Source organism: Primulina eburnea, chromosome 10, assembly GCF_022965805.1.
Source record: "Primulina eburnea isolate SZY01 chromosome 10, ASM2296580v1, whole genome shotgun sequence".
NCBI lineage: Eukaryota > Viridiplantae > Streptophyta > Magnoliopsida > Lamiales > Gesneriaceae > Primulina > Primulina eburnea.
In genome coordinates, this window is record NC_133110.1 from 7,061,280 (window position 1) to 7,083,842 (window position 22,563).

Below are 22,563 nucleotides of genomic sequence, written 5' to 3' on the forward strand. Positions count from 1 at the left end.
TTTCTTAAAAAGTACTAGAAATTTTTTTTTTTCTAATTCATTAGGCCGAAACAGTAAGTACTTAAAATATAAATATTTTGCACTATTTAAAAATAAACCAACGCACTATTATTTATAAATCCAAAAGAAATTAATTCAAAATATAAAGTCATAAAACGTTAACCAACCTAAATTTACATTATTACAAAAATAAACGTAACTCTAACATCTCTAAAAAACTTTTAAAAAATGTCATAATCATAAAAATATTTAAGAATCATAAATCATAAACATAGCTTTATTTGCTGAAAACTAGCGACGGTCTTCGGGTTATGTGGACTTTCAGTCTAGCAAGATCAATAATCAAGACCTCCATTAACATCAATCTCATGCTCGCCTGCATCGATCACACCTAGACTCAGCAAACTTTAATCATGATAACAAGTAATACATATACATTCACAAGCAACAATGAAAATTCTTTTAATAAAACAGCTTTTCATTAATATAAACTTTAACATTTTCTTTTTAAAACTTATCATATCGTATTTGTTTTCATTATATACATATACACTTATCTTTTTATTGAATTTTGATCCTCAATAATGACTTTCGTATTAGCTGTATGTAGATGGATTTATCTACGTATTACCACGGGTACCGGGTGGTGGGGACATCAGCGACATTCTCATCCGTCAACTGAGTATTGACCTTACATATCATCGTATCAACTCACCTTCTTCAACTATTTACATTTCCATCACTTATAAAAATTTATGCATATATAAATCATTTTTTTAAAAACCAAACATACAACATGTCTTTTAACATTAACGTTTCATCATAAAATTTCATAAACATTTTAATAATTATTACAGCATTCAGGGCTCTGCCAAGACGTCTAACATTTTTCAGGTGTAAAATTACTATTTTGCTCTTGAAACTATAACTTTCCATATTTATCCTTAGACCTTGAAATGACGACCCAAATCATTTCAAGCTTAACATATTACCTTAAAATACACCCATAAATATTTCTTAGACGTAAACTTAAGATTCTTGACTAATTTTCCAATTCGTTTTTAAACTTAGACGTACATCTCGGTTTTGACTCGTATTGACTCGAAACTTTACCAAACTTTACCAAACATGAAACAAAGCTTAATAACACCTAACTAAACCATATACCACCCAAATCTAACCATTTAAGACCCTCGAAATTGCTTAGAATGCCTACTGAATTTTTATGCACATGTTACTTTGAACCCTAGCTTGTTCGACCCTAGGTTTCTTTCGTTCCTAGCCCTTAGACGACCCCACCAGAACTTAGCTAGCTGACCCTGTTAGGATTGACTTCTTTTGGCATAAAAATCTCAAGAACTACCTCTGGAATTGTAAGAAGTTCAAAAATTGGCTGGAATGTAGGTAGTTCACCTATGACTTCCTCAAGCTGCTCCTCGTCCCATTTGCAAGAGAAATTTCTAGTGCAGAAGGAGGTGGAATGACTTCTGATTGGGAAGATGGAGACAATCTTCTTACAGTTTGATCTATAGGCAAACTGCAGGATGGTTCAACTGAATTTTCAATTGGAGCATCAGCTTGACCAGAAGCTGATTGTTTTAGAAGTTGTGTTATAGAAATTGAACGATTTTTTCATAGGCATGAAAATTAAATAGACATCTCGGACCTTGTGTGTTTATAGAAGTTGCACGATTTTTTCTTGCTAATCCGATTGTTGGAACACACGCAAATGAGCGTCTATGAGACCAATTTTTAAAAAGAATATATGAAATGTGCGAAAATGTCATTTTGTTAATCTATAAGAAAATATATTTATTTGTAGGGATGTTAATGAGTCAAGCTACTCGCGAGCTATTCAGAGCTCGGATCAGTAAAAATCTTGTTTAAGATTGTTCATTAAGATTATCGAACCGAGCTCGAGCTTAAGAATATTCGACTCCTAAGCTCGCAAGCTTATTTTCGAACTCGAGCTCGGCCATTTAACAATTTGATGATGGTACATAGGATTTATGTACTTGGTTTCTTATGGAATTAAGTCATATGATAACTTGATTTTTCAATATAATTATATTCATATTTTTCAAACAAAAAATAAATCATAATAAAATTTATACTACTAAAATAATTTTTAAAAAATTCAAAATCCAAATAATTATATACATTAAAGAAAAATAAATAAATTTTAAATATGAGAAATAATTTTTTAAAAGGAATATGTAAATAATAAAATAAATTTAAATTTTCTTTAGATAAAGTGTGTTTTAGATATTTTACATGGAATTTCGTATAAAAAAACTCTATGAATTACATAATGGTAAAAAAAATTAATTTTCATTACGTAAAGTGTATTTTCGATTTTTCACATGGAGTTTTCGTATAAATAAAACTTTTAATTAAATATTGGTTTTAGGTAATTTAGTAAAATATCAACTACTGTTGGGTTGTGATACCCCCATTAGGATCCGGGTAGGAGCGTCCAGGTAAGTCTACCCGACCGGTTGAAGTTTTCAGTTATTAGCCCGGGTCCTCGTAAAGTGGACCGGGTCCTTCTCATCTTTCCTGGTAAGTTTCTCGGTTGCATAACCACTTGGGCAATCTCGAGAATAGCACCATCTCGATAAGTGCACCACACTCGAGTGCAATCATTACAGGCCATCCCATCTGTCAGAACAATTTGGGCTTGGAGTGTCCGAGAAATCATCAGAAGCTAGTATGGTAAACCGACTTAATAGGTGACGCAGGAATCAAGGTAACTACCCATTCCTTACCTATAAATAGCAGGTATTAATATCATTAAAGGATCCTGAAAAAACCTTTGAACTTTAAGCACTCTACGTATTTCTCCTCGAATATTGTTCGAAGTTCATCATCAAAAAACTTCTGACTTTATCATCGGAGTGGCTACGTCGGAAACCCCTCCGGCGCCCATTCACGAGTTCTTTTCATTGTTTGCAGGTGTCATTCAAGCCATTGTCTTCGTTCAAAATTCCCAAAACATTATAAATTGTTGATTTGATCCGATTGGAGCTCTTTACCCGGCTCACCCCTTTCCAGCGGATCACATCATTGGCGCCGTCTGTGGGAAATATATTGAGTTCGAGGTGTTGATATGGCTCGTACCAGGAGAACAAACCAAGATAACTCCCGGGCCCAGGGGGACGGGGGACAATCTTCAAGACAAGTAAATGTTAATAATACCGACCAGAATCTTGTAACCATGACGCGAGAGGAATTAAAAAAAATGATGGCTGATGCAATGGTTCATGCTATGTCCCGGAAAGAAGTTTCTCGACGTGACCCGCCACCAGAGCAAGAACAGGAGCAGGAGCAGGAACAAGAGCAGGAGCAGGGGCGGAAGGAGGAGGAGGAAGGGAGTGAAGAGAGTGTAGATTATAGTGCCGGGTCAAGGGCTCCGACTACAGCAGAGGAGTTGAAAGATTTAAAGCAAAAAATGAAGGTCCTAGAGGGACAGATGGAGGGTCGCAGCTCTGCCCGGGTCGCGGCAAAGGGATGTCCATTTGCTGATATCATTGTTCAGGAACCTCTTCCTGGGAACTTCAAGTCTGCCAAAATAAAAGATTATGATGGCAACGCGGACCCGGAAGAGCATCTAGCCAGGTTCGAGAATATGGCCATGTTACACTGCTACACGGATAGAATCAAATGCAAGGTGTTCTTGACAACTCTGGTGGATTCTGCTCAGAGATGGTTTGAGGGTTTGACCCCTCAAAGCGTTCAGTCGTTCCGAGATTTCCAGAAGGTATTCTTACACCATTTTAGTAGTAGTAAGAAGTACAAAAAGACCGCCTTCAGTCTTTTTGAGGTAAAGCAGAGCCCTGAGGAGAATTTGCGGGCTTACATCAGAAGATTCAATAGAGTGGCTCTAGACGTCCCGTCTTGTGCCACCGAAACCAAGACTACTGCCTTCACCCAGGGTTTGAGAGAGGGTGAATTCTTCAAATCACTAACCAAAAAGGTGCCCGGGGATTTTGAGGACCTGTTGTCCCGGGCAGAGAAGTACATAAATATGGAGGAAGCTCAGAAACAAAAGAGAGAAGCGGTGAGGAAAGAAAGAGGAGACCGGGTATCTAAACCCGAGGAGAGGGGACAAAAGAGGGGCAATTCAGGGCATTTCTCTCATCATGTGCCTCTGAAGATCGCCCGAGAGAGGGAGGTGCAAGAATGTAGTAGGGATTTGGCCCCGGATCATCAACTGACTCGGCCAGAGAAAAAGGGATTTTGTGCTCTTCACAAATTGGGATACCATAATACTGAGGATTGCAAAGTTCTGAAGGGAAATTATGGTGCGCCTTCTCTCCCAAAGCCTATTATCCATACACCAATGTCTAGGGTGCCGCCATGGACGTCCCGGCAGCCCGGATCTAGTTCTCGGGGAGAGGGTGTGAGAAGCAATCCTAGAATCGAAGCTGGAAGAAGAAGGGGGCCTGAACCCGAGCAAAGAAAGAAGTCACCCCCGGTTGTAGGAACGATTAAGATGATATCTGGAGGCTCTACTGATGGAGACTCCAATCGGGCGAGGAAGTCAAGGAGTATGAGAGAATGTTTGGAGGTGGAAGGATTGAGGAAGAGTGAGGCAATCATCAGTTTCGGCCCGGAGGACCTGAGAGGGGTGAATCTACCCCACAACGATGCCTTGGTGATCCAAGCCCGAGTGGCGAATTATGACATTCTGCGGGTTTTCGTGGATTCAGGCAGTTCTGTGAATGTAATTTTCAAGGATGCTTTTGAGCAGATGGATTTACAGGGCTATCACCTGGAAACAGTGGAAACTGCTCTTTTCGGCTTCGCCGGGCACGTGGTTTATCCAGAAGGGGAGATTGTTTTACCTTTAACCCTGGGCTCTCACGATCTCAAGAAGACAGTGATGACTTCTTTTACTCTGGTGGACTCCCCATCATCGTATAACATCATCCTTGGGAGGCCGGCCATGAATGAGTTAAGGGCTGTAGCGTCTACCTACCACCAGAAAATAAAATTTCCTGTGGGAGCAAGGGTAGGAGAAGTCCGGGGAGATCAACCCTCTTCTCGAAAGTGTTATGTGGAAGCGGTCCGGGCGGATAAAAACAGATCTAAGAAGGAGGGGAAGAGGGCTAAGATAGGTGAGACAGGAGGAAGGATAGTGGAGAAAGGGGAGATACACTTTGTGGCCGAAGAAGAGCAGGAGGCGGTGGAGATTGGGCCAGGACAGCAAATCCGGGTGGCTCGGGATCTCAGCATGACCACCCGGGTGAGTTTAATTAAATGTTTAAAAACTAACATTCATGTGTTTGCCTGGTCCCAGCAGGAGCTTACGGGGATTTCTCCCTTTATATCGGAGCATCATTTAAACATCCTCCCGGGGTCTCACCCCGTAAAGCAGAAAAAGAGGCACTTTGGTCCTGAAAAGGACAAAGTCATATCAGAGCAAGTAAAGGAGCTCCTGAAGGCGGGGCATATTCGGGAAATTCAATTCCCTACCTGGCTTTCCAACGTGGTTTTAGTACCTAAATCCACTGGCAAATGGCGCATGTGCGTAGACTTCCGCGATCTAAACAAAGCATGCCCCAAAGATCATTATCCGCTGCCCCGGATTGACCAGCTGGTAGATTCCACCTCGGGTTATGAGCTGCTGAGCTTTATGGATGCATACCAGGGGTATCATCAGATCCCCTTGGCCAAAAAAGATCAAGATAAAGCTAGCTTCGTCACCTCGGGAGGTACATTTTGTTATATTGTAATGCCTTTCGGGTTGAAGAATGCAGGGGCTACCTATCAGCGTCTTATGGACAAAGTATTCGAGAAGCAGCTGGGGCGGAACGTGGAAGTCTATGTGGATGATATCTTAAGCAAGACCCGGGAAGTCACTACTTTTATTGATGATCTACAGGAAACTTTTGCCACCCTCATGCAACATGGGATCAAGCTTAACCCGGCCAAATGCATTTTTGGCGTAAAAAGTGGCAAATTTTTGGGATTCATGGTTACAGATCGGGGAATTGAGGTAAATCCGGAGAAGGTGAAGTCTGTCTTATGTATGCCCTCTCCCCAGTCTGTAAAAGAGGTGCAAAAGTTGACGGGAAGGATTGCTTCCCTTTCTCGATTCATATCCCGTTCAGCACACAGAAGTTATCCTTTCTTTCAAGTCTTGAGAAAGGCCCAACACTTCGGATGGAACGATAAATGCGAACAAGCCTTCCAGGATTTGAAAGCCCACCTTGCAGAACTCCCGGTATTAGTAAAACCCGAGCCCGGGGAGCGATTATTCTTGTATTTATCCTCTACAGAGCATGCTGTCAGTTCGGTGTTAATCAAAGAAGAAGGCTCTGATCAGAAGCCTGTCTATTATGTTAGCCACGCTCTAAGAGGGCCCGAGCTCCGGTATACCGAGGTAGAAAAGATTGCATTGGCTTTGATCGTGACTGCTCGGAAGCTAAGACCTTACTTCTTATCGCATAAAATAGTGGTTCTTACCAACAGCCCTCTTGGTAGAATCATGACTCATGCTGAGGTATCCGGGCGAATGATTAAGTGGACGGTGGAATTGGGGGAGTACGATATCGAGTACAAACCACGAATGGCTATCAAAGCACAAGCTTTATCAGACTTTTTATCTGAGATGGTCCAGCCCAGTAGAGAGGAAGTGTGGAGAGTCTTTGTGGATGGGGCGTCTAGCCTTGCGGGATGTGGAGTAGGAGTCGTAATGATATCCCCCCCGGGAGAAAAAATCAAATTGGCAATAAGGATTGATTCCCGAGTAACTAATAATGAGGCCGAGTATGAGGCTGTGCTAGCTGGAATACGAGCTGCTCGGGAATTGGGGGCTTCCCGGATAATTATATATTCCGATTCACAACTTATAACACAACAGATAAAGGGTGAGTATGAAGCTAAAGATGATAGGATGCTGAAATATCTACAGCTTATCAGAGCTCGAGCAGAAGGCTTTTCGGATTGGAGTATTGAACAAATCCCCCGAGAAGAAAACGACGAAGCAGATATTCTAGCAAAAATGGCAGCATCCCTAAGTGAAGTAAGCACCCGGGAGGTATTGCATGTTTCCCGCTTGATCCTCTCGACTGACGAGGAAGGGATACCCGAGCCCGAAAACTCTTGGATGACGCCCTTAATTAGATTTATTGAAAAAGGTGTACTACCCGAGGACAGAGGGCAAGCTCGGAAAATTAAGAGACAAGCTCCCAGGTTTGTTCTCTTAAACGCAATCTTGTATAAAAGATCATTTCAGGGGCCTCTTTTAAAATGCTTGCCTAAAAAGGAGGTAGATTATGTACTACGGGAAATTCATGAAGGATGTTGCGCGGAGCACCTCGGAGGAATGTCTCTAGCCCGAAAAACCATGCTCGCAGGATTTTGGTGGCCAACCCTGGGTCAAGACGCAGCTCGGGTGGTTCAAACCTGCGAAGGCTGTCAGCATCATGCAAATTTCAAACACAGCCCGGCTGCTCTTATGAAGCCTATTTGGGCATCCTGCCCTTTTGATCAATGGGGCATGGACATTGTAGGTCCTTTCCCGCTTGCCCGAGCTCAGAAGAAATTCTTATTAGTAGCAGTCGATTATTTTTCCAAATGGGTGGAAGCTGAACCTTTGGCCAGAATTACTGAAACGGAGGTATTGAAATTCTTGTGGAAAAATATTGTATGCCGATTTGGAGTGCCCCGGAGATTAATCTCAGATAATGGCAGACAATTCCAAGGCAAAGGAATTGTTTCTTGGTGCCAAGAAATGAAGATCACTCAATCCTTCACCTCTGTGGCTTATCCTCAGGCAAATGGTCAGACAGAAGTTGTCAATAGGATCATTGTACAGGCGTTGAAGACGAGACTTCAGGGTAAGGGGAAGGATTGGGTTGAAGAATTACCCAGTGTTTTTTGGGCCTACAGAACTACTCCGCGGGTACCGACTCAGGAAACCCCTTTCAGCCTCGTATACGGCTCGGAAGCAGTCCTCCCAGTTGAGATTGGCGAGACTTCTCCTCGGGTAGAATCTTACCCACGTGATAATAATGAAAGCAGAGCCAGGGAGTTGGATTTAGTCGAGGAAAAAAGAGACCGGGCATTTATCCGCATGGAATCATACAGAAGTCGAGTGATGAAATCTTACAATAAGAAGGTCCGAATTCGAGATTTTCAAATTGGAGATTTAGTCATGAAAAAGGCCAATCCAGCGGGAGAAGTGGGAAAATTAGAGGCAAAATGGGAAGGGCCTTACAAAATCACTCGGAGAGTCAGCTCCGGATCTTTTTATCTAGAGGATGCACAAGGACGCCCTCTCAAAAGACCCTGGAATGTATTTAATTTAAAGCAATATTATACTTGACAGATGTAATCTATTTGCCAAAAGATGAAAATGAAAGATTTGTTTTTCTCAGAAATGTTGTATTCTCATCTCTCACATTCCGGGAAGAAACAAAAGCCCAGGGCACTACACCCTGGCTCGGGGCCACACACCTCGACCATTCCCAAGTCCCGGGACATGCTCCCCGGCCCAAGGCTCCGCACCTTGGTTCTAAAAAGCCCAGGGCACTACACCCTGGCTCGGGGCCACACACCTCGACCATTCCCAAGTCCCGGGACATGCTCCCCGGCCCAAGGCTCCGCACCTTGGTTCTAAAAAGCCCAGGGCACTACACCCTGGCTCGGGGCCACACACCTCGACCATTCCCAAGTCCCGGGACATGCTCCCCGGCCCAAGGTTCCGCACCTTGGTTCTAAAAAGCCCAGGGCACTACACCCTGGCTCGGGGCCACACACCTCGACCATTCCCAAGTCCCGGGACATGCTCCCCGGCCCAAGGCTCCGCACCTTGGTTCTAAAAAGCCCAGGGCACTACACCCTGGCTCGGGGCCACACACCTCGACCATTCCCAAGTCCCGGGACATGCTCCCCGGCCCAAGGCTCCGCACCTTGGTTCTAAAAAGCCCAGGGCACTACACCCTGGCTCGGGGCCACACACCTCGACCATTCCCAAGTCCCGGGACATGCTCCCCGGCCCAAGGCTCCGCACCTTGGTTCTAAAAAGCCCAGGGCACTACACCCTGGCTCGGGGCCACACACCTCGACCATTCCCAAGTCCCGGGACATGCTCCCCGGCCTAATGATCTGCACCTTGGTTCTAAAAAGCCCAAGGATTCACACCCGGGCTCAAAACTCCGTATTTGGCAAGAGTCTTCACATAAGGACGCAGTGCCACAGGTATTTGGCTATACTCACCAAGGGAGGAGACCGCACTACTACAATCGCTGGAGCTAGACATATTGAATGGGTGATTCCCCTATAAAGTTACTATCTTATTTATAGATGCGTGATGCAGAGGATAAAAGAAGTTAAAGGGTCACGACCAGTTGAAGTGTTTCCAGCATTAAATACCCATTATTGAATTCACACACGTGGATGATTAGGGTATGCCTCGTAAATTGTTCCGGGTAGTCAAAAATGTGGTTTCAATTATCGAGGTCACATCATCATCATAACCTAGGAGGTGTGGGTATATCCTCCCCATGCGAGCGTTTCCATGTGGAAAGCTATTTTACTATGGCATTTTGTTTTATTACCCGGGTATCCCGAGCCCGGTATTTTATCACCTAAGAACTCGAGGCTGGAATACCCTATCTTATATCTGGAGGGTTTTTAGATTTCGTTTTTAAGAATTGATTATTAGTTGAGAAAATAATAATAATAGTATTAAAGTGCAAGCAAGGGGAATAAAATAGGACAAGATTTTATTCATTCGGGAAGGGTCTACCCGCTACATTACAAAACTCCTTTTCAACAGATTTCATCCATGCAGCGAGCAGGGTCTTCACCGAGCTACCGGTAAACGCCTTGGCAAAGCCATCCGAGGAGAGAAGCCTATGCAGGATCCTCCTCTCCTTGTAAAGCATAAGTTGAAGGATGTAGCGGTCTTCAAAGAGATTTTCCTCATCAGGAATCTGCAAGCGTTCCCGATATTTGGCCAGTTTAGCCACCAGTTGAGCAGTGATAGCCTCCTCCCACTCATGTATAAGCTCGAGCCCTTGTAGTTCCCTCCAGTAATGAAGGATTTGATGGAAGACCTTATCTTCCAGTTCAGACTTGCTCTTTGCAAAAGCGGTTTGCATAAACTCTTCCGCCATATCAGGAGCTTTGGAACTGCTGGGACCTGCCATTGTATGCTTTGAAAATAGAATTACTGGATGGGCTAAAAAAGGAAGCAAGCAACCCATTATATAAACGAACGGTAATCAATCTCTACCGTGGATTTGAATCCAATCGAACGATCAGAAAAGTCTGGGAAAATGGGCCAACAGATGAAAAGACATGTATGGATATCGAGGGAGCAGGCTCATCATTACCTCAACATATGAAGAGATTTTTCGGCGGTATCCTTACTCATGCAGGAGTAATGATGTGTTTGATTGATTTCCTTGGAAATAGTAATTGGCAGATATTGAGGAATTCGAAGTATGGGATGTAAGGCACTTAGATGGAATTCCTTCGCTTCGTATTTATTCGCCATGACCATCCAAGAGTAAACAGGAAGGATTGAATCGGGACAGCGAGTCAAGCTCTAGCCCGACTATTTTAGGGATGGGTGGTGATACCCCCATTAGGATCCGGGTAGGAGCGTCCAGGTAAGTCTACCCGACCGGTTGAAGTTTTCAGTTATTAGCCCGGGTCCTCGTAAAGTGGACCGGGTCCTTCTCATCTTTCCTGGTAAGTTTCCCGGTTGCTAACCACTTGGGCAATCTCGAGAATAGCACCATCTCGATAAGTGCACCACACTCGAGTGCAATCATTACAGGCCATCCCATCTGTCAGAACAATTTGGGCTTGGAGTGTCCGAGAAGTCATCAGAAGCTAGTATGGTAAACCGACTTAATAGGTGACGCAGGAATCAAGGTAACTACCCATTCCTTACCTATAAATAGCAGGTATTAATATCATTAAAGGATCCTGAAAAAACCTTTGAACTTTAAGCACTCTACGTATTTCTCCTCGAATATTGTTCGAAGTTCATCATCAAAAAACTTCTGACTTTATCATCGGAGTGGCTACGTCGGAAACCCCTCCGGCGCCCATTCACGAGTTCTTTTCATTGTTTGCAGGTGTCATTCAAGCCATTGTCTTCGTTCAAAATTCCCAAAACATTATAAATTGTTGATTTGATCCGATTGGAGCTCCTTACCCGGCTCACCCCTTTCCAGCGGATCACATCAGGTTGAGAAATATAATCAATCTTGATTTTGATAATACAATCAACTACTGTGGAGTTGTTAATTCAAGATGAAAGCTGAAACTCGAATTTAGCCAAAATGAAAATTTGACAAGCTTCAGCGTTTCAATTATATTTCGCAGTTCGGTGATGCAAATGACTATCTGTTAAGACGACTAAACATAAAATTCAATTTGGGACAAGTCGTATTTCACGTCAGTTGGGCTAAATCAAATGTTATCTAGGCAAATTATGGTTGCAAAACCAAAATGATTGCACAAAAACAACAATCAGTTAAGCATTAACAGTTGCAGTTTTTTTGTCAGCTTGATCAGCTCGGTAATCCAAATGAAACGATTCAATATGCGTTATGAAGATAAGACGGTGATCTACAAATCATATTCACAGGTCAAAGTCTGAATCAGATTAGATGTTGATAAATGACGATGGAGATGTGAGTTCTGTGTAGACTTTGCTGATTTCAGCGAACCTCATCAGTTGGTTCAGTTGAGCAGTTGACCAGGTTCAGTTGAGTAGTGGAGCTAAACTGACCAGTTTAGCATATGAGAAAAACTTAATCAGTTGACCAGTTGAGCAGACCAAAACTGAACAAGTTGACCAATTTAGCAAGAGCAAAATTGAATGATCAGTTTATGCTCGGGAAAATGTCAGCAAGACGGAAATGACCGTTTCAATATCAGAAAAAAAACATAAACTTTCCAAATAGTAATATTTTTGTATCTAACATATATATCATTGTTGGAGCATAAAAATACATATTGAAGATCAAATACAAGCTTTGGAAGAAAATTCAAAGCCTTAGCAACCTATATGAAGAAATGAGCTAGAACAAGAGCAAATCCAATGTGTGAGGATGCATTTGAGAGATAAATACACTGTAAAGGATTAAATTTTCAAAAACTATCATTCAAATTTACCTGAGAGTTGAATTTCAAAGTTTAGTTGAGTAAAGTTTTTACACAAAAACATTAAAATTGTGTTTGTAATCTTGACATAAGAGACATTAAATATTATGTGCATTGTGAGGTCACAATTTCAATTAGGCAAGAGATAAGTCTTAAGTTGAAATGAGTTTGTACTATGAGTTGTATAAATCAAAATATTCTAGTTGATCGTTACAAATGAGAAGAATGAGTGACGTAGGAGTTGTTGATTTCTAAACATTCATAAACAAATTCGTATCTATTTATTTATTGCATTTACTTATCATTTCTACTATTTATAATATGCATTGTTGAAGCATTTTATGTGTATTTCAAATACCAAAATATTGGATACCAAGTGTGATAAAATGTTTTAACCAAAATGTTTTTTACTCATTCAACTTGCATATCTTTGAAATATTTTACAAAATATTTAATCGGTTTCGACGAATGATTATTTTAAGGGTTTTTTGCTTAGTTTGAAAACCAAACTCGATGTAATTCATTGGTGTTCAATATTTCAAGAACCGAGTTATTATAGCTCAACGATTATCTCTCAATCGATCTTATCAATTACTTTGATCATGTCTTTGTTCTTGAGACACGTGTGCATATTTTTTAAAAACAGTTAAAGGATTAGGATATCTCTTAAATTTTCATAAGAGCGAAACATGTATTTTCAATATTTAACACAAAATTTCGTAAAAAAAATAATTAATTTTACATCGCGACTGTAATAAATGTTTTATTATTACAATTTGAATATAAATTGAAATCCTGATTTTGGGCTGTATTTTGAGCCATTTCTGTGTCTGAGACTACAGTTTGTACAAATACAAAGATATTAACTGTGGGTGACGTTTGTAATACAGTCAAATTCCCTTGCCCAAATGATATCCATTTATAGCCACAAGAACATGAATAATAATTGTGACAAAAAAGCCTACCCAAAACTCAGCTGGACCCCTTCTAATTTTCATTCACTTGTATTTTCCAAGGTTGTAAATAGCGTGAAGTATTCCGAAGCCCGAGCTCTAAATTTTTCAAATTTAAGCGAGATTAGCATATGTTTAAGTGTGAAAAAATGTTTTTTATTTTTAGTGTAATTGTATTTATCTCAAACTAATAAATAGACAAAATAATACATTAATATGATAAATTTAAGTCCGATGTATTAATTCTCATATTTATGAAATCATAAAAATCTCAAAATTACAATCTTTATTTGTTTTTGTAACTAGACCACATTAAAAAAATATTTGTCAAATCATTATCAGACATGCTTAATCATAATTAACATTAAAAAAATTTTTAAATTATAAACTTAATTTATTATTTTAAAATAAAAAGACATCTTCAAAATAAAAAAAATAAAATAAATATATACGATTAATTGTGTTTAAGTACACTTAATTAAATATATTAATTACGCTTAATTCGATCAAACTATAGTTTAACCGTTTTTTCTACTTTTCTCCAAGACGGGGTGTTTTTGTCGAGCTTCAAACTTAAGCGAGCTTTTTAGAACACTGATATTTTCTACCCTTGAATTCAGTTCTTGCATATGACAAACTCCAGTGCGCGCGTGTCTCCCTGTTAGGTAGAAGGGATGTTTTTGGGCAAAAACTCTAACCACGAGCACATGTATTTTTAAATTATAGGTTTATCGAATTTGTATTGTTTAATTTTTCAGCTTTTAGCGTTTCATCCCTTTTCTTTTCTTTTTTTTTTTTTTACGACGGGCGGAGTATTGTTGTAACTTATATTCGAATTACTATCTAAAAATAAGCAAATTGATCGTTTAATCCATTTCCTCGTCTAGTAGCGACAACCGTCTCTCTTATCGAGAGAGAAGTTTATGCCACTATACTATAAAAGTGTTGCATTTCATCTTCTATTTAGCTTAAATAAATTCGTGTATAACAACAAACAATTCCCAGGTGTATAAAATTCCAAGGCGTTAATGGTCATTCAAATGATTTGAGCTTTTGTTTTATTTTTAGTTTTTTTATTTTTTTTATTCAAACCTTCAAAATATTTCTAGATAACTACGGGAAATTTTCAATGACGAACGATTGTTTTAAAAAATATTCGTAGGCTGTCGCACAATAAAAGGACAAAATGGTTTCGCAATTTGTGTGTGTTTTTTTTTTGGGTTGGTATGGGGTCAAGATTTGAAAATCATTCACTTGATTGGGAACGAATTACGATACCTTTTCTTTCCCAATGTATACAATATGATAATTCTTTGTATTTTATTTTGGTATTAAATCTTTGATTGGAATGAGTGGGGACGATGATTAAAATTGAGTCATCTATATTTGTCAGGATTGAATACATAAGAATATTAAAATACCATTAAACAAATATTCTCACTTATGTTTACATAATCGAACGAACATGCGTGTCAGGTTTTCATCTTAGAAAAAGTGTTGATAGAGATAATCGAAGTCATGATCACACTGATCAAATATTCACATACTCTATCAACTCGAACACATATTTATGGAGATATAGATGTCAAAATTTCTCTTGTGCGTTGGAGTGTGAGTAATTTATCCACAAGAAATTACATAATAGGATACACATGTACATCAAGTGATGTCAAATATTCAGCCACAAATTACATAAATCTTCATGAAATAAAATTCATTTGGTCTTGGTGTAGCCGTATTCTACGAACTCATGGGGTCTATTTGCTTCGTATTTTTGGGATTCAAGAGTAAAATGGGGTTTGGTCGATCCTGGGTGTGGGGGCAGTGCCCCACACCCAATCAACGGTCGAGATTCTTTCATGGGGAGAAATTTTTAAAAAAAATATATATATATAAGGGTCAGAAAAATTCTGGCTCTTGGATCTGTCTGCAGGGACAGGATGAAATATTCCGTAAAAGGGGGAGGAGCATCGTCAAATTCCACGCTTGAGCCCCACCTCGAAACACCAATATTGGGGAGATGATTTGATGTAACTTTTATCTTGTGTGAATAATAGAAAACATGAAAGGAAAAAGTTATTCTATATTATATCTGGAGTTTTTGAATCCAAATAATGCGGTAAAAGTTAGTCTTTGAATCGTAAACATATACGTCAACTTTCACAAAAATATGAGTCACTCACATGATCTACCACAGAATAACCGATAAATATTGAGTATTCCATTGCAGTACATTGAAAATTGTTAAATCATAATTTTGGAGAATTTGGGAGAATGACATTGGTCAAATTTTATTTTCGCAAAATAATTCTTCTAAAATGTATTTAGAGTATCAAATACGTATTAAAAGATATTTCATCAAAATTATTTTGCTAACTATCCCTTTAATAATTGGCAAAAGCTTGTGTGTGAGACGATCTCAGGAATTGTATTTTGTGAGATGAATATCTTATTTGGGTCATCCATGAAAAAATATTATTTTTTATGTTAAGAGTATTAATTTTTATTGTGAATATCGGTATGGTTGACATGTCTCACAGATAAAGATTCGTGAGACCATCTTACAAGAGACTTACTCTTGATAAATTGAGTCGGTGAACAAAATTGCACGAGTTCAAAAGAGGACACCTAAATATAAAATATGGTATTTTGCCATATTGAACGTAATCAGTTGCCCATAAAGGCACTAAAATTTTGGTGATAAATGCCACTTGAATCTTTTACTTTTCTCAAATGTTTTTTTTAATCCTTCTAACCTACATTCTTTTCTTTGTTTTAGAAAATATACAATTAAAACAATACAAATATTATATAATAATTAATATATATATCGAAACACAATGTTAACAAACTCATCTCCCATCTAAATATTCGATGCGCGCGCCGAATCAATATATTAATATAAATGAGGAACAATATAGGATAAGAGTATATACAAAGTCATTGGAGCGCGATATACAAAAGAATCTATAACTCACTTATCATAACTAGCTTTCATTATTTATTTCAAAAAATCTTGCAAACTAACAATTGATTGGGAGAAGGGATTAAAAAATTTGCTATCTTTCATAATTTATTTCAAAGAATCTTGCAAAGTAGCAATTGATTGGCAAAAGGGATTTAAAAAAGTTGCCAACGTAGATGTGTTAAATTGGCAACCACAATTGCCAGATCCATCCTAGATTAAGTACAATTTTTCATCTGAGTTCTTTAGATATGTTAGGATCTTAAAACATTAAAATAAAAAAAAAAACATTAAACCTTAAAATATTTGATGAATCCTCAGATTGGTTGGTGGGAGATTTCAAGAAATTTGATTTCGTGGCTTAGTTTTGACCATTCATTTAACAATGCTGCGACATCCAACACATCTCGATTGTGATTGGATTTTATGGTACAAGTCCTTGAGACTCAAAATAAATGCAGAGATGTCACTTTTTTCTATTTAAAATTAATAAATATGAAGTATCTAGAGAAAACTACATTAATCTTCAAAATACTACATTAAGTACTTTTTTTTTAATTCCGAATCAAAATTACAATTTTGATTTTGTATATTTGTTAAATTTGATCATAGATGTTATCAAATATTAGTTTTAAACCCTAGTTTTTGTTTTTGTTTTTTTAAAAAAAATTGGTTGATTTTCGGAAGTGACATTTATGTGACATCGATCGTCTTGATGCTCATATAACAACGCTCACCGTGTAATTTAACATAAAAAATTGCAATAAAAAAATTAAAATTATCAAAAATTAAAATTTACATAATTAAAAACTGGTTTTCACGACATCGAAGACGAAAATTGTAATTTTTTCCTTAATTCAACCTCACATAATTATAAATATAAAATTACTAATTTTATTTTTCTTTGTGTCTTTAACGTGTTTATATCTAATCTATACTAATATTTACATTTAAGGATACATAAGAGTTTAATGTTTCATGTATGAAAGAACCATTGAATCTAGTGATGCACGAGATGGGAGGTCACCAAAGTTTTATTCATGCTATTCATATATAATTAGTGTTTTTAACCATGAAATATATGTTTAGTGTTCTTATCCATATGACACATGTATTAAGGGAGCGTTTGTCTCGGTGGATGAGAGAGTGATATAATGACACATACTCTCTCATCCGTTGTTCCTTTGTGTTATTGAGATAAATAAACTATCCATGGGCCCGCTATTGATTTCCGAAATCTTAGTACAAGATATCACAATCTTCACTTGAGATGTGTTCTCACATCTGCTACAGTAATTTAGATTTGCTTGCACTTTTCCCATAATGCCCTCGTTAATAGTACTGAATTTACATAGGATTCGATATACAATCACAAAAAAGTTGAAAAGGGAAAGAACCCACATGATGAAGCTTGTCGGGGAAGGAAAAAGGTGAAGAAGAAAGAATGGGGACCAACAAGTGTGAAATACAGTGACCCAAGAAGAAGACATCGATTTCCGATAACCAGATTCAGCGAACCACACGCTTTCGCGAAACTCAATTTGGAAATACAACTTATCTCGTCAAAATTACTGGTTAGATGTTCTTGTTGCCGAATACTAAACTACTTTCACTGCTACGTTTTTTTTTTTTGAGATACAGATTGTTATTTTTGGCTTCAATTTAAATTCCATGCTCTCAGCTGAAATATTTTGTTGTTTCGTAGTCCCTTTTCTTCCTTAATCGTCCGCTTATGTACAACCAGTTGTGTTATTTGTTATGTGCCACATACTTACCTCGAAGGATCGGGCGAATTTTTTTTCAATTTCGCATGTAAAGATGTGTACCTATGTTCGTTTTTCCTGAATGGTTGACCAGATTTCGACTTTTACATGGATTAAAATTAAACTTTATATTACTAACTTATGATGTCACAGACATTTATCTGTAATGGGTGAAGAAGATGGATACACACAAGAGTTGCTAGTGTTGCAACAAATTCTTATATCTTCGTTTGTGTTCGTCACCATTGTCTCGCGTTTCTACACCAAGTTTGTGTCCATAAAAAATCGTAGGACGAATAAAAGACGTGTATGCAATGATGATCCTGAACGAATAGCTGCCCAAGTGAACCACTTACGTAGGCTTATTGACCTAGGAGACGTCCAATGTATTGTCAATTTTCGAATGAATCGTAATGCATTCGCACGTCTATGCTATCTCCTAACCCATGTGGGTGGACTAGGGGAGTCTAGGTATATACGAGTTGAGGAGAAGGTTGCCATGTTTTTGTCTATTTTAGCACATCACAAGAAAAATAGAGTTATTGGCCATGACTACCTACGTAGTGGTCATACTGTCAGCACTCATTTCCACGAAGTGCTAAGATGTGTTTTGAAACTACACACATTACTTCTCGTGAAGCCAGACCCAGTGACAGAAGACTGCTCAAATGAAGCTTGGAAATTTTTCAAGGTACAATGATATATGCTCGTTGTTTTACAGATTTTGTAGATACATGTCCTTTCCTTTGTTTTACAACTACACCCATTACTGTCACCTATTTTAATTTCCGTCGATTATTTGTTCTCACAATCTGTGCAGGGTTGTCTTGGAGCATTGGATGATACGTACGTGAATGTTCAAGTACCTAATAAAGACAAGCCAAGATACAGAACAAGGAAAGGAACAATAGCTGTGAACGTATTGGCCGTGTGTGACCGTAACATGAATTTCATTTACGCACTAACAGGGTGGGAAGGATCGGCGGCAGATGCCAGGGTTCTTAGAGTTGCAATTCACCGAGAAGATGGTCTAAAGGTTCCGCGAGGTATGGCATCAATCTCTTCTTTTTGGTAATATAGTATCATGTCATTTTGAGGCAATAATATTAATAACCAAAGACGGTTAATGAACAATGCGAATGGAACTCCAAATCTTTCCTAAGTTTGGGACAACTTTACAGGTTGCTACTATCTATGTGATAATGGTTATGCAAACGTCGACGGATTCTTAACACCTTACAGGAGAACAAGGTACCATATGGACGACTGGACAATTGGAGCTAGAGGTCCACAAAACTTCAAAGAGTATTTCAACTCAAAACATTGTCGTGCACGTAATGTTATTGAAAGATCGTTTGGTCTACTAAAGAGACGTTGGGCAGTTCTACGCAGTCCGACATTTTATCCGTTGCAAGTTCAAAACCATATCATATTGGCATGTATGCTGCTACACAATTTCATCCGTGTTGAAATGCCAGACGACCCACTAGAAGGGATTGACGAAGTAACTCATGTTCCAATAGAAGCTGTTGAAGATGAATTTGTTGACAATATTGAGTCTTCTCCAACTTGGGATTTGTGGAGAGATAACCTTGCAATGTCTATGTATAATAATTAAGTATCATGCGACAACTAGAGCATAAACTTTATTTCATTGTAATGCGTTTACGTTCACCAATGGGATGTTTTGCAATGATTGAATTGAAGAGGTCTTTATTAGGACGTAGTTCAGTTCTTGCAATCCCTACGACACGAGCGTTTGAAATTTGTGTGTTTAATTTCATTGTGCACATGTTTATGCTTTTGTTAATGTCTTAAACAATGTGCTACCTTCAATTGTGTTTTTTTTTTTACTGTCAGGTCATAGATCACCAGAAGTGATTATGGACTTCGGAACATGTAGTAGTACAATGGCTAACAAGGTGAAGAAATCGGAAAAAGGCCGGCGGGTGTGGAGTGCTCGTGAGGAGGAAGTTTTGATACAATCCTTGAAAGAAGCAATTGAAAATGGCTGGAAAAGTGAGAACGGTTTCAAGTGCGGTTACTTGAATTTCCTTGAGAAGGCAATAATGAAAATATTCCCTGGGACCGACTTACGAGGCTGTCCACACATCAACTCGAAGATTCATGTATGGAAAAAAACTCATGGCACTTTGGTCACCATGTTGAGTAGAAGTGGGATGGGGTGGAATGATACACAAAAAATGATCGAGGCCTCGGATGAAGCGTGGGATGCATTTGTCAAGGTAACGCTTAGTTCAAACTAAAAACATTTTTAACTTTTCTATTCTTCATTAAATTTTATGTGTGTAATAATTTAAACTTGGGAAACTGATTGGATTTTAATGAATATGAAATTGACAGATTGATAGTAGTGTCAAAACTTGGCGATTCAAGTCATGGCCACATTATACAGATTGGTGTGAAATATTTGGATGTGATCGTGCAACAGGGGGAAGAACATCAACTTTCGCAACTGCAGTTCAACAAGTTCTAAACATTGACGATGTCGTAGGACCTGAAATGAATATAGGATTCGAAGACACACCGCTGAACATGGAGGGGGGTGGTGAAACTAATTCTGTTGCAAATACAACCTCATTCACAGCATCGGATAACCAAAAGGCTAATAAAAAGAAACGAAAGCAAGCAACGCAAGGTGAGGAATTATTTGTTGATGCCATCAATAAGTTTACTGCTATGACAAAAGAGGCAATAGCTGAGCTTGGTAAACGGCTTAGTCACGACTACGAGATGGCGATGCCTGTGTCGAAGGATGTACTGGAAGTCTTAGAAAAAATTCCTGGACTGAGCAGGGATGAGAAGCAAATTGCAGCGGAGATTTTGATAGAGAAACCGAAGAAGTTAGCATTGTTCTTCAGTCTTCACGATGATGAGAAACTATCGTTTGTGCGAAGGATTAGTAAAACCAATTAACAATGCTGTGATGGTAATCTCTTGTTCCTGTCTAAGTTAGTTTCCCATTTTGTTGCTGTGATGTGGTGTTACAGGATATGTATTTTGCTTCGTGGAAGTAACTTTTCTATACCATCATATGTGTCTTCCAATTTTGTTGAATATCTGTATGGAGTTATTTGGGAATGATATGTGATATGGCACTACAAATTAATGGGTTGTTGATCTAATTTTGAGTTGTTTTGTTTTTACTATATTTTTTTTAACTTTCCTGCCATCTTTAATTTTTTTTAATCAAACTTATTGCATTTACGTAGACGGCATAAATAGAAATTTTGGTGCCAATTGTACTTGATGTCCACGATAAGCAACCTTTTACGTTTGTGCGTAGTATTTCAGCGAAATGTGCTTGACAGTGTGGTTTGGAAGCTTTGAACTGAATTAAGAAGAAGAAAATTAACATGTGAGAAGTCTGAAACTGTGTTCTTAGTAAGTGGTTACAACTCAATTGTGCTTACTTCAGTAGGTGGGTAAGAATGTCTCATGATAGTGTTATGATTCATTTTTTTTGTACAGGTGATAGGTTACAATTCGAAGATTGCAATCACACGTACTTATATTCGAAAGCAGTAGTAATGAAAAATGCTAAACAAACAAAATACCAAATACATTCATAATTATGCAGTAGTAAGGTGTGAACAAACCCAACCATATGTGTCACAAGATTTACACAAAAGCAGCACATCAGGCTGACTAGTGACACCTACGTACGCTAACTTATGTACATTTTTTACAAGCAACAAAATACACAAAAACAGGTAATTCACACCACTACATTCATTCACCAAGTAATATCTCAGCCACGATTCTTCAAAGGTGAGCAGCTAGACTGTGAGCTTTGGATATCAGTTTCTTTTCCAGCACGCAACTTACCTACACCGCCCACCATGTTCGGACCATCGATGCAAGCCAAAGTCTTCATCCTGCTACAGCCGGCAGCTTCTTCAGTGAGAGGCACAACAGTCTTTGCTGTCAGCTGCACATTACCATCTGCTGATTTTATGTCTGCATACGAAACATTAACATCTTGGAGACATGTGGATTTTTGACGTTTTGGAGGTGATGGTAACACCTCAACTTCGTCGTCCGAAGTGAGATAAATGTACCCGAAGTCTTCTTTCCAGTAGGTGGGCAGCAGGTATTTCAAAGTACTTGTAATACTATCATCAGAAACTTGTGCTTTTTTTTGACTCATTCTCACGTTCAAGTAGAGGGGAGAGAAGGAAATGTAAATCTTGTGTTATGTATTTTGTGTGCACTTTACCTCAATTAGTGTTAAGCTTTTAAATAGGAAATATATGTACACAGCAAACTCATTTAATTCAGCCGAAACAAATCAATCAAACCTCACATAAATTGATGTAATGCAAGGAGTAAGATGACTGTGCACGAAATGAGTAAACATTCCTGTAGCACATCAATAACAAATCTTTTGGTGGTTGGATATAGTAAATGCATGTAATCATTACATAGTTACTTCATTTAACCAAAACATAGTCGAGCAGAGTTACTAATTGGAAGAATGACCGATATGCCATCACCGAAGATCAGTTGAAGGGAAATAGGTACATTGAAATAAATGAACAGGGAGGAAACACACAGGCATTCGATGTTGGGCATTAATAATGACACATACATGACATTTGAAGAATCATCTACGATATCTTAAAATAAAATATGTGATCGGAGATCAATACACATTAGTACACTGAATAAAAACAAAATATATATAACTAAATTGCATGAAAAACAAGTGTCAAGGTTGTTGGAT

General features: G+C 38.5%; 1 protein-coding gene across 3 annotated transcripts; it reads left to right on the forward strand.

Moving 5' to 3' along the window:
* Positions 1-17,462: 17,462 nt before the first annotated feature.
* On the forward strand, positions 17,463-20,943 carry LOC140803767 (uncharacterized). Of its 3 annotated transcripts, none has more exons than XM_073159649.1 (5): positions 17,463-17,627; positions 17,970-18,507; positions 18,637-18,862; positions 18,998-20,062; positions 20,181-20,943. In XM_073159649.1, exons 4-5 carry the CDS (start codon positions 19,700-19,702, stop codon positions 20,751-20,753), a joined length of 936 nt encoding a protein of 311 aa, XP_073015750.1. In that variant the 5' UTR covers positions 17,463-17,627; positions 17,970-18,507; positions 18,637-18,862; positions 18,998-19,699; the 3' UTR covers positions 20,754-20,943. The 3 variants fall into 2 exon arrangements, 2 of the variants coding, with proteins under 2 accessions (XP_073015750.1, XP_073015751.1); XM_073159650.1 differs by lacking the exons at positions 17,970-18,507; positions 18,637-18,862 and having other exon boundaries at positions 19,677-20,062.
* Positions 20,944-22,563: the final 1,620 nt, after the last annotated feature.